The sequence below is a fragment of the Trachymyrmex septentrionalis genome, unplaced genomic scaffold (assembly GCF_001594115.1).
Source record: "Trachymyrmex septentrionalis isolate Tsep2-gDNA-1 unplaced genomic scaffold, Tsep1.0 scaffold112, whole genome shotgun sequence".
NCBI classification, from domain to species: Eukaryota; Metazoa; Arthropoda; class Insecta; order Hymenoptera; family Formicidae; genus Trachymyrmex; species Trachymyrmex septentrionalis.
In genome coordinates this window covers 998,079-1,010,032 of record NW_017304248.1, presented here as the reverse complement: position 1 = coordinate 1,010,032, position 11,954 = coordinate 998,079, and the positions used below count along the sequence as shown (strand labels likewise).

General features: G+C 28.3%; 2 protein-coding genes across 4 annotated transcripts in view; one reads left to right on the top strand and one right to left on the bottom strand.

Annotated features, from left to right (window-relative positions):
• Positions 1 to 3,584: 3,584 nt before the first annotated feature.
• On the bottom strand, positions 3,585 to 7,155 carry LOC108752033. Its single transcript, XM_018492621.1, has 6 exons — positions 7,016 to 7,155; positions 5,807 to 5,902; positions 5,619 to 5,740; positions 5,354 to 5,486; positions 4,509 to 4,783; positions 3,585 to 3,811 (listed from the first exon to the last, which is right to left on the bottom strand). Exons 1-6 carry the CDS (start codon positions 7,081 to 7,083, stop codon positions 3,693 to 3,695), a joined length of 813 nt encoding a protein of 270 aa, XP_018348123.1. The 5' UTR covers positions 7,084 to 7,155; the 3' UTR covers positions 3,585 to 3,692.
• A 1,283-nt stretch (positions 7,156 to 8,438) lies between these two features.
• The window catches only part of LOC108752891 (guanine nucleotide-binding protein subunit alpha homolog), a 9,498-nt gene continuing 5,982 nt past the window's right edge, over positions 8,439 to 11,954 (top strand). Inside the window, exons 1-6 of one of the 3 annotated variants that reach the window (XM_018494080.1) lie at positions 8,439 to 9,050; positions 10,417 to 10,677; positions 10,833 to 10,883; positions 11,023 to 11,240; positions 11,326 to 11,730; positions 11,881 to 11,911. In XM_018494080.1, the coding sequence (XP_018349582.1) occupies positions 8,835 to 9,050; positions 10,417 to 10,677; positions 10,833 to 10,883; positions 11,023 to 11,240; positions 11,326 to 11,683 (1,104 nt within the window). In that variant the 5' untranslated portion in view covers positions 8,439 to 8,834 and the 3' untranslated portion in view covers positions 11,684 to 11,730; positions 11,881 to 11,911. Of the gene's footprint in view, positions 9,051 to 10,416; positions 10,678 to 10,832; positions 10,884 to 11,022; positions 11,241 to 11,325; positions 11,731 to 11,880; positions 11,912 to 11,954 lie in introns of those variants that run through there. The other 2 variants (XM_018494090.1, XM_018494072.1) reach the window with 2 other exon arrangements.

Here is an 11,954-nt window from a genome sequence, read left to right as displayed (position 1 = left end):
AAACGTAATGTATATTTCAGAAAATATGAAAGATACATAATGTTTCAAATTAAAGTAGTACAGTGTGAAGAAACGAAAAAAATTAATAAAATTATTTTTTAAAAGTTTTTTAAGATCGTATATACGGCCATTTTTTTAATGGAATTGAAAATGATAAAAAATGATTTACGAGATAATATTCTTGAGGTTTCCACGAGTGTTTTCTATATAAAGATTATGCGTTTCGCAGGTTTCCTCCGTGTCCAGATCCATTCTTGGAATGCCAACGTTTCGTGAACCTTGCAGTTCACTTCAAATTTATAAGATATTTTATATCTTATTTTGGCACATATTAACATGAAATATCTCGTAAATTATTGATTTTTCGATAGTTTTATCTTAACATTTTAATATGCGGAATAATCAAAGGAATCATATTATGTAGAAAAAAATCATACAATTCCATTTAAGAAATTAGCGGTAACTTCCATATGATTTTAAAAGACTGATATTTTTCAAAAATTACTTTTATCAATATTTGCATCCTGTACAACTTTTATTTGAAACATTTTTTCGTATCTTCCATATTTTCCGAGATATTCGACCTATTTACATCTGAACAAAACATCTTGTACATATGTCTGTGCAATACTACGTGGTGTGTAATATAATCCTGATTTAACGTTCATAAAATAAATACGTTCAAAAAATAAATACAACAAATGCAAATTTTTAGATCATTAATGTCATATTGTTAGTAATGCCTGATTCTATAGAAAATTATTCTAATTACAATTTATACCAATACGATAATATACAGAACATAGTAGAAATCGAATAGTTAATTGCAATCTAATTGCATATGTGCCGTGATTTATTATGACTTTTAATCTTTTCTAATTTATTCATTTATTCTTTCGTTTATTAATTTTTTTATTAAGTCACGAAAACTACTGCTCAAAAATAAAAAATAATGACGTATACTTTTATTAATTTTTAAAAAACTTTCTTATACTATTTTCATTCAGGAATTTTGAAACAACTTGTATTTGAAATACAGTATTTTAATTGCCCTAGTATTCCGAAAAAATATGGAAGACAGAAACATATAGAAACATTTCAGAATTTTTCAAAATAAACTCGTTTTAAAACTCTATGTTAAAAATATTAAGGTAAAGTTATAAAAAAAAATGAAGTTCACAAGATATTGTGTACTTTATTCTGACACACTTTAACATAAAAGAATATATTGTAAATTATTGTTTTGGTAACTTCTTTTTTATGTGCAGAATAATTAGAGGAATCATTTTATGTAAAAAAAAATTTATAATTTCAATTAATATAGGAAATAAATGCATTTTAATGGTCTAATAATTCTATATGAATTTAAACGTATGTAGTCTTTAAACTACGCGCCAAATGATTTTTCAAAATATTTGCCTGGGGCAATTAAAATGGGACACTTTGTATATATAGAGTATCCCGGAAAAAATAATATAACTGAATCAGAAATTCTCGTTTTAAAGTCACAAGGATGATAGTTAATCAGATGAGGGTTGATCATGTATCTTGAAACTAGATGAAAATTACAAAAGTGAGCAAATTTATTAGAATATTTATACATTTCATTAGTCAACATCTAGTAAATTTGCTCACTTTTGTAATTTTCACTTCGTTTCAAGAACACAGGTGAAAATAACCCCATAAATTTCTATGTAAATTTTGATTCTACGACCGTTGTCAAGATATTCGTCTTCAAAGATTTGGAAAGTATTTTCTTAAATAACTTGAACTCTCCATGTTCAATTTTAGAATTATTAGGCATAGATATATCATGGATATGCTTTGTGACTATAATCAGGGGATTAAGTTGACAGAGTGAGAGCGTATAATATCTTCTATCTTTTTATGAGAATGATACTACTACGTGAACTTGAACCACATAAATATGTATAAATTTCAATTATGTTTTATTACATTTTAAATCATAATCATTCATTAAATATTTACGCGAATGAAAGGAATATTGTCATTCTAGAAGACACAACGCACTTACTGTCTCTTTCTATTTAATGGGAAAGGCGCATTCGTGGGCGAGTTTTTTAATTTATCGATTGATCAATCGCATTGTACGCAAATATAATTTTGTTCTGTAAAAGCTAGTATAAAAATAATATAAAAATTATTTTAAAAAAATGTTTTTCGAATCTTAACTTGGAAAACAAGTATCTCAACAATGATGTAAAAATTTATAAAAACTTATGGAATTATTTTTATCTAATCTGTATGTGCTTTCGTGAAATAATGCTCACTTTTACCAAGACACTGTATATTTTATAGGCGACTAATAAAATACTTTATGTTCCATTTTAGGAAATTTAGAACAGAAGTGACTATAGTTATCTCTTTATATATATCTGAAATAGCGAATATTAATAATTATACTAATTTAGATATATTATCTAAATAACATTATAAATATTTGCTATATATAAACGGCCAATTTTATTGTAGAAAGAATTTCTGGATATTTTTATTATCGGATATATTTCTCATACATTTGTATTGTCATTTATTTAGAGACTTATTGATACCCTGCATATTATCTCACAGATGTACGAAATTACCTAATAACTATTTTTTGCTGTATTTATAGTAACGTAATACTGGAAATTATAAAATTGTGCATTTATTTGTAAGTAATATATATTTTATGTATATAATATCTATGCAATATAAACACAATCATTTACGTGTATTACTGCATAAATAGATGCATATATATGCGTATTGAATATTATTTAAATATCTACAAAAGATTTGGATTTATTAAGATTAATCAGGGTAAAACATTTATTTAAGTATCGAAGTAATAAAAAAATAAAAATACCTGCTTATAAAATGTTAAATATACTGCTATCATAGCAATATATTAATATTTGTAAAACATGTTTATTTTTTAAGTTCTCTTGTACAATATTAATTCATATAAATATATTTATAGGTAATTTGGATTCAGTGCTTTATTGTATGCACACATCTTTTATTATTTTTCTCATATTCTGATTGTTTCTGATATTCTGGTTGTTTTTAGTGTGATCTAAAAAGAGATATAATTTCCTGGATTTAAATCAAATTTTGAGAAAATATTGACTATGTTTACATGGCATCTTTGATCAGATTTAGTAACATATGTAGTTACATTTGTTGCAATGAATTGTATTATCAATATTTATATATATTTTTATTTTATATCATTTAATATTATACTCCGCGTGTTTTTCAGAAAAGAATATTATCTCAAAAACATTCATTAGTATGAATCGAAATCGATATAATTTAAAATGAACGTAAATGCGATATATGGTATTACAATCAATATCAGAACATTCAAGATTCACGTAATTCAAAAACAGGTAAATTCTTAACAATAAATCATTTCTTTCTTACAATATTATATTTCTGAGCGAAATATTTCGAATTCGATTGTATAAATTAAAAAAAAATACACATCTGTGTATATAATAAATATTGTATAAAGTATATTCTATCAAATAAAGAAAACTTTGTGATTAGAAATTATGAAAGGAGCACCTCTATTGTTGACTCAATTAATTTATTAATTCATTTAATTTATTAGTATTCTTATACTACATACAGGAGGCATATTACAGACTAGGAGCAAAGACTATAACTTTTTTATCTATTTCTTACTACAATTTTGGATTGGGGCCGAAAAACTTTTCCCATGGAAAACGATAAGTCGAGTTGTGGCCATGTATGTTATCTTTTACAGAAGATTCCCACTTTTGGTTAAAGTCTTTCAATTCATCTGCAATTAAAATTTTCGTATTACTTAAATTATAGCAAGAATAAGTACGGTTATTAAGGACAGTATTCATATTCAATTTTGTTTTAAGTAACGTCTTAAGATTGGCTTTTGACATCTTAAGATTATATTTAAGACAGACTTAAATATAAGAATCGACCACGAATATCCTGAGTGTTATAAAAATATATAAACTGTTTTCAATTTGAATGCTCACGCATTGTAAGCTTTATTTTATTTTTATCGATCATTATATGTGGAAAGAAGGAAGAATAAAGCTTATGAATGCGTGTGAGCATCCCAACCAGAACATAGCTACAATGTTACATACTTTTGGATATATACAAAAAATTAGATCTTAAATGTACATATACAACCTTTTAAAAAGAAAAAAAATCGTTTAAAACATTTCAAAATTAATGTAAAAGAGATTTTTTTAACAGACTTAAAATCTGATACTCTTTTCATCACTCAGTAGATAATATTAATGAAGTTTACAAAGAAATTTTCTTTTATAACTAGATTTTATAATTACACAATCAAATTTGCTTATTTGCTTATTTGTCACATTAATTTTCAAATAAATGTATAAATAATTTTATAATGAGTACAATATTAGAAACTATAACTTATACATATTTCCATTAATAATTTATTAATTATTTTTTAATTAAAAATTTAATATATCTATCATACATACTTTCATCCATATTAAATAAATCCTCAGATCTTGTTTCAACGCCATTTTTATCTCTTTTTATAGTAACAACATATGTTTTGTTATTTGCTTCTTTTGAAATAACTGTCTCCTCATTGCCTTCATTGTCTCTGATTACTTGCTTTTTCTCAATAGTTCCATCAGCTCTATGTATAATCTCCTTTCTAACAGATTTTCCAATTGAGAAAGTTGATATGAAAGGTTTTGTTATTTCCATATTTCCTTTATTCCACATTTTTGAAAATTCTGCAGGCGACCTATAATATGAATTGTAAACATGATATGGATAATTATTGCGAAAAGGTTAAATCTTACCAACGATTTTGATTTTTACATATAAAGTCGATATAATCCTAAGTCATGTACACTGAATCACGTGGCAGACTTCCAGTTTTTTAGATACGACACTATTGATTAAACCTTTTTGAAAACCAACTATTTGTTTCTTTTTTATCAATTAATTAATTTCATTTTATTCTATGCATAAAAAATATTAAGGTACGATTATAAAAAATGAATAGTTTCTGATATTTTATATTTCATGTCAGAATATATCAAAATAGAGTATAAAATGTCTTGTAAAATGTATCATATTAATTTTTTTATGAAAATTTTGTTTTAATATTCAAAATAACTAAATGAATCATATTTAAAAAACATTTTTAAAACGGCGGTTATGTTGCTTCGAAAAATCGATTTTCTCAAAAATTAATTTTATCAATTATATGTTGTAATTTATTTACGATTCTCATAAATAAGTCATCCTTATATTAAGCACTTATATAAGATGCAGTAAACAATTGAAGAAAGGATAGAATCATTATTACCTTCCATCTAAATCTGTGTCTACTTTTTTTTTAATTTCATCTGCGATGGCAAATGTATCAGGCTCGGATTTCAACATTCTGTCCCGCAAATTGTCATTCTTCTCAGGTGCAGCAAATGTAATAGCCCTATCGTCTATAATAATTCTTTTACTTTAGAATATTTTAATAAATAGAAACAGTCTTTAATAATCAGAATAATATTCTTTAACGCTTTATTTGCAAATGAAGCATGCAGAATGACAAATTTTCCATCAAATAAACGTACCAAAAAAAGTGTTGTTAAATTTAAAAAAATTTTTCAACATATTATCTATTTGGGACTCAAAGAAAAACATCATTTCGAGTGGATTGCTAGAGATGCTGAAATGCAAATTGTTCTCAGGGTGCCTAGAAAATATCAAAATTAGAATCAAAATTTATTGAAATATCTCTGAATATACAAGTTTTCTTTACCGAAAGTTAATTATATCATCATCATCATCACCATCTTCATCACTCTGCCAAATTGGATTTCGAAAATTTTCTTGATGTGAATCATAATCGCCAAATCTGAAAAGTATATTGATATTACAATCTAAAATTGATGATGCAACTCCTACAAATTTTTATTAGAATTCTCTATATATTTTTCTAATCAAATTTTCTACAGGCAATGGATCGCGTTGTGTTGAAAATTTAAAATATCATATAAAACTATATAAAAAATTTTATTTTATATTTATTTTATATTACAATTCACTTAGTGCTACAAATGTGCTACAAAAATAAAAACTTAACTTTTTTTTTTATTAATTATTTAGATTACTAATTACTTAGACTATTTTTAGATTTTTAGATTTACTATATTTATTTATCAACTATTAGGATATAAAAAGGCTTAAGGCCTGGTATTGACAATAAGTAAGGTTTTTGCTCCCCATGGGAGTTATTTCACACATATATCGTATGATAGAGTAGCTCCTAATACAGGGAAAATTCATACAAGAACTTTTAAGAAGAAAAAAAAACATTATTCTATCAATTTTAACATACAGAGAGTGACAACGATACAACAACATTTGTGTTGACTTGTGCTATCATATGAAAAGTATACCCTACTGAAAGTACCTGCTGAAAGATCTACAAGTAGAAATATGTATAAAAACCACTAGTACTAAAGAGATTTAAATATATAATATAGTTTACTATAGATATTTTCAGCACTGGCAGTGAATATCGGAACGGCCAGTTTTCTCCGGCTTAAAAACCAAAGATTTTATTTCTCTTACTGAAGACCAATACTTTCAAAATGATTATTATATTGCAATGTTCTTTCAAAAAAACATAAAAAAATGAGTCACGAAATGTTTTCCGTCAGCCAGAAAATCGAAGATTCGTTTAGAAAAATTGTAATCTCCGATCGAAAACCGAAAATCTGGCAATCGAGAATCGTCGATGAATTTTCTAACCTTTCAATATATCACCTTTAGCATTTAATTAATTGTTTTTAGAGTACAGAATGGCGATATTTGTTTTTCAAGTCTTCGTTTTTACATAAAAATAAATCAGAGTCTACTTTTATCAAAATGTAAGAAGGACCTTATTATTTATATGCATAAAATATAATATATATATAAAATACATATTAATATTTTTCATGTATCATAAGTTCAAGTCTTTTACCTGCTTGTACTAGGCTCATTATGACGTGTCACGCCAAAAATTTTTTGAAAAAAATCGAAAAATGACATTCTTAAAGCAATTAGAAGTGCACAAATAACTGTCACAATAACGCAACAAGCAGCATAACTTGCATATTTAATATTTATTAGTGTTCACAATCGGCATACGAATAACGCGCACGGGAATCAAGTACACGATGTGAACTAGGCCATTGTACGGGTCATTGGTTGGATCTATGAGCAACAACCAATCATATTTCATTTGCTCGGCGAGCAGTCTAGTGTGCAGTAGGCATAAGAAACTGATAATGTAGTACGACCGACGAGATACTATTAAAGACAACCCTGGGCAAATTTTCGGCGGTATAAAGAGGGCTCCAACGGCCTGGAGATAATTGAAAAATGCTGACATTATCGATATAATACAATCGATATAAATTTGCTATTATTAACATAAATATTTGGCTCACACATTATTAAATTCATGATTTTTTATTACATAAATATTCCATAAATAAATATGCATACTTGTAGAGCTATAATATCTTATATATTGCAGTAAAATTACAATTTTTTCTCTGCAGTTATCATCTCTATTGATAATAAAACTTTGACGATAGCACTGAAATCACAATTTTAAAGAAAAATCGAGTATTATTGATTTCTAAATGCATAAATACGTCTATTAAACTAATAAATCAAAAAATTAGTACAATATTATCAGTTTTTAACTCTTAATTATTTCAATATTTATAAGGACGAGAACTTCCGTAAGGATGTCAGTCTTTAATAGTATTTCGTCGGTAGTAATACTAATTTCATGATTTATTAATTTCGTACATACACTTATATGTTCAAAATTTAATAATACTCGATTTTTATTTAAAACTGCGACTTTAATGTTATCATCCGAGTTTGATTATCAATGCAGCCGATGATAACTTAGAGAAAAAATTAATTTCTCCGCAACATATAAAATATTAAAGCATTAAAGCATTAAAAGTATGCGTACTTATTTATGCAGCATCTATATTATAAAAAGTCATAAATTTAATAATGTATTATCCAAATATATTTTATATGTTAAAAATTGCAAATTTTTATCGATTACTGATAATATCATCGTTCTTCTATTATCTTCGGAACTCCATTAATAGTCAAGAATGTCAAGATGGGGGACTCCATTGATTGTCACGAAAATTTGCCCAAGGCCGACTGTTTTTAGTATCTCGTCGATGTCATTACTGTTTATATAGGAACACAATTGGACACAATTGTGAAGATCGCGGACAAACGGTAGTGATGTTTGCGTGAAAATATCTTTTGCTTTTATTATCACATTCTTCCTCATATATATATATATATATATGTATATGCGTATATACCTATAACGGTGTAGAAGCGAATACACGCGGGTTGTGGTCGATTAGAAAAAAAAAAAAAGCGCAGCGAGCGTGATCCGCTCGGTTCGGTGATAGTAGTTGCGCATTCCGGCCGGTTACGCCTGTCCGAGAAATGCGGTTCTGAATCGGCGACGGTGCGGCGCGGCTTGCGAGTTGCGCTCATTGCGCTTTCGCGGGGTGGGTGGCGACGGACGAGGAGGAGGGACGCGAGTCGTCGGTGTATTCGGTATTGTCAGCGCGCGCGTTCCCGTTTCCAAAGTACGTCTCGTCAATTTGTTGCCGAGACGGCAGCTGACAGCAGCAAGCGAGAGTTTACGCTGCCGGACTCCGGCGGCAGAAGAGAAGCAAAGCAAGCGAGGCGAGGAAAGTAAGGAGGAGAGAGTGAGAGCGAATGAGAGAGGTAGGCAGGGTAGCAAGATGGCGAGCTCCTTAACGTGGTCGTGTTGCCTGCGTTTTAAATTCAGCCCGGAGGAGATTGAGCAGCGTTATAAGAGCCAGGAGATCGACCGGATGCTGGAGAAGGATCGGCAGACGTTTCGCCGGCAAGTGAAGCTGCTACTGCTTGGCGCGGGAGAGAGCGGCAAGTCGACATTCCTCAAGCAGATGCGGATCATTCACGGTATCAAGTTCGAGGTAAGGACCCCGAGGAGTTCCATGCGCGCGGCACCACGTGATGGAATCGGTACTGTCTCGCAATCTTTCGAATTATCGGTTCGATTGATCCTACGATCAATGCCATCTTATGTACGACACCTGGCTTGTATTTAATTAGCGGAGTATTTAACCTTCATATAACTTACACATTAAACGTATCTATTTTTTGTATCCTATTTTTTTACTATAATTGAGCATAGTATTTTATTTGTTGAAATCTGCATTGTGGATTTTTTGCAAAAAGAATGAAGTAGCTTATTGGCCAATCTTTTCCGACGAGAAGGTATGTAAAATACAATAGCAGAGTACAAAGGTATTCCTAAAATAAAACGCAATATATATCTGTGTGATTTCAAATTTCAACTACTTTATTGACTTGTATACTAATGATATTTAAATTTCCATTTTGATAATTAATTCTTGATTTAACTTTTTACTTTTTTGTAGTTAACAAATAAGTTAAATCAAGGTTAAAATTAATCTACGTTAGTAGAAATAAATATTAGTCAGTTTGTTTTGCCAACCAGAGTTCTATGAGTCTAATGAGCTGATAGTTGGAAATCTTAAGTAGTCATAAGTCTTAAATAATGAAATTGGTCAATAATGAAATTGGTCAACTTGTACAACTAAAGGTCTAAGCATAAAAATTGTTGTAATATTTGCATAAATTTATGTTGCAGACGTAAGCAACATACAAGCTTTAGCATATGACATATAACTTATTGTCATCTCTTGGAAACACGGCAATAAGTTGTACGCCATATTCATGTGTTACGTCTACAACTTAATAAGTGTTACTACAATTTTTGTGCTCAGATCCTAAGGTTAAGACTAGTTAAGAATTTTGATTACTGAATCATTGTAGAATCTCCTTATTCTAGAAAAGAAAAAAATATGTTAAATATGAGTAGTATAGTGAATAAATAATACAGTGTGCATATGTGTAATAAATTATGTATAAAACATATAAAAAATAAAAAAAGATTACGAATAAAACCATGGGTTGTAAAAGAAGCATTGATATCGATTTGACATGCGACATTTTCTGTCATATCTCAAATTCTTTATAAAGTAATTTATTATTTAAAAATGAGTAAAAATTCCGAAACTGAAACTCATTTTAATCAGAATAAATATTTTTCATCGAAATTGGCACACATTAATTATAGATAAAAGTTGCACTTGTCACTAATTTTGTTTTAAGCATCAAGTATATTGTTTTTGATACTTAAAATTATTACACTACAAAGTTACATTATAAAAGCCTAAATATCATATTGTTTCTTTTATAAGAAATATTTGTCAGAAAATTAGAATTAATATTATGTATTATATATTTTTTCAGCCTGAACTAATTAAGGAATATCAACATGTAATCTATCAGAATATAATAAAGGGTATGAAGGTTCTAGTAGATGCACGGGATAAACTAAATATTCCTTGGGAGAACTCTAAGAATTACGATATCGGTTTTCAATTACTCAAGTTTGAGAATACCATGGTGTTGGATACTAGATTATTTCTGCATTATGTGCCAGCATTGCAAAGTTTATGGACGGATGCATCGATTAAAAGAGCATTTGACAGGCGAAGAGAATTCCAATTAGTAAGATCTTTTCCTTTCTCTTTTCTTTTAATTGCACAGATATGATTCTTATGCATGCGTTCGTGCAACTGATACAAATGTAACAATTGTTTATTATTTCTTTATTATTTTTTAACTTATGTGTTGTATTTATATGTCTGATTTGATATTTCCAGAGTGATTCTGTCCAGTACTTCTTAGATAATCTTGATAGGATTGCAAGAGTGGTAATACATTTTACAGTTTATAATTACAATAATTAATATATATATTTTTATTTAATATAAAGTGTAAAGAAAAATGTGTTTGTATGTATGTTATTTTTAGTTTTTATTATTGTCTATAAAGTATATAAATATTTTTTAGGATTATACACCGACACATCAGGATATTCTACATTGTAGAAAGGCGACAAAAGGAATTTCCGAATTTGTAATACCGATTAATAATATTCCATTCCTCTTTGTTGATGTTGGCGGTCAAAGATCTCAAAGGCAAAAATGGTACCAATGCTTTGACTGCGTGACGTCTATACTTTTTCTTGTATCATCATCGGAATTTGATCAGGTCTTGTTGGAAGATAGGTATGTTATTTTTTTTGTTTATTTTACAAGATCATAAAATGAATGATAATAATGTTTTTGTTTTTATTATCAATTAATCTTATAGGAGAACTAACAGATTGGAAGAATCTAAGAATATATTTGATACAATTGTGAATAACATGATATTTTGTGGTGTGTCTATAATTTTGTTTTTAAACAAAACGGATTTGCTCGATAAAAAAGTAAGGTCGCAGGATACAAATATCCGTTACTATTTTCCACAATTTGCGGGTGATCCACATTCCATGAAGGACGTGCAAAATTTTATCCTTGATATGTTCGTCTCGGTCAAAAGGGATCCAAGGAAACCGTTGTTTCATCATTTCACCACTGCAGTAGACACAGAAAATATTAAAGTCGTCTTTAATGCTGTGAAGGATACTATTTTACACCGAAACTTAGAGTCCCTTATGCTTCAATAGTGTAGAAGTGGAGTAATTAATCAGATAAAACAGCTAGTAAAACAAAGGTATGCATCAGAAATTAATACTTAATATATTATTAATCCAATTTGTAGTTTTCGAAGAATATTGCAATATACACTACGTCAAAACACATTTTGATAAGACAATATATACGTATGAATTATACAACTTTTGAATATTTACTTCATATATAGATACATTTACAGTAAAGAAGAAAAAACTGCCTAATGTAAAGATATATTTAAAAAAATTTGACTTTATATACACT

Bases quoted from the DNA above. Each gene is read 5' to 3' on its own strand.
- LOC108752033 (XM_018492621.1), bottom strand. From the start codon at position 7,083: ATGTCATTTTTCGATTTTTTTCAAAAAATTTTTGGCGTGACACGTCAT. The intron at 5,487-5,618 runs GTACGTTTATTT...GAATTATTATAG, and splicing joins ATTTAACAACACTTTTTTTG to ACGATAGGGCTATTACATTT. The intron at 4,784-5,353 runs GTAATAATGATT...TTCATATTATAG, and splicing joins GACACAGATTTAGATGGAAG to GTCGCCTGCAGAATTTTCAA.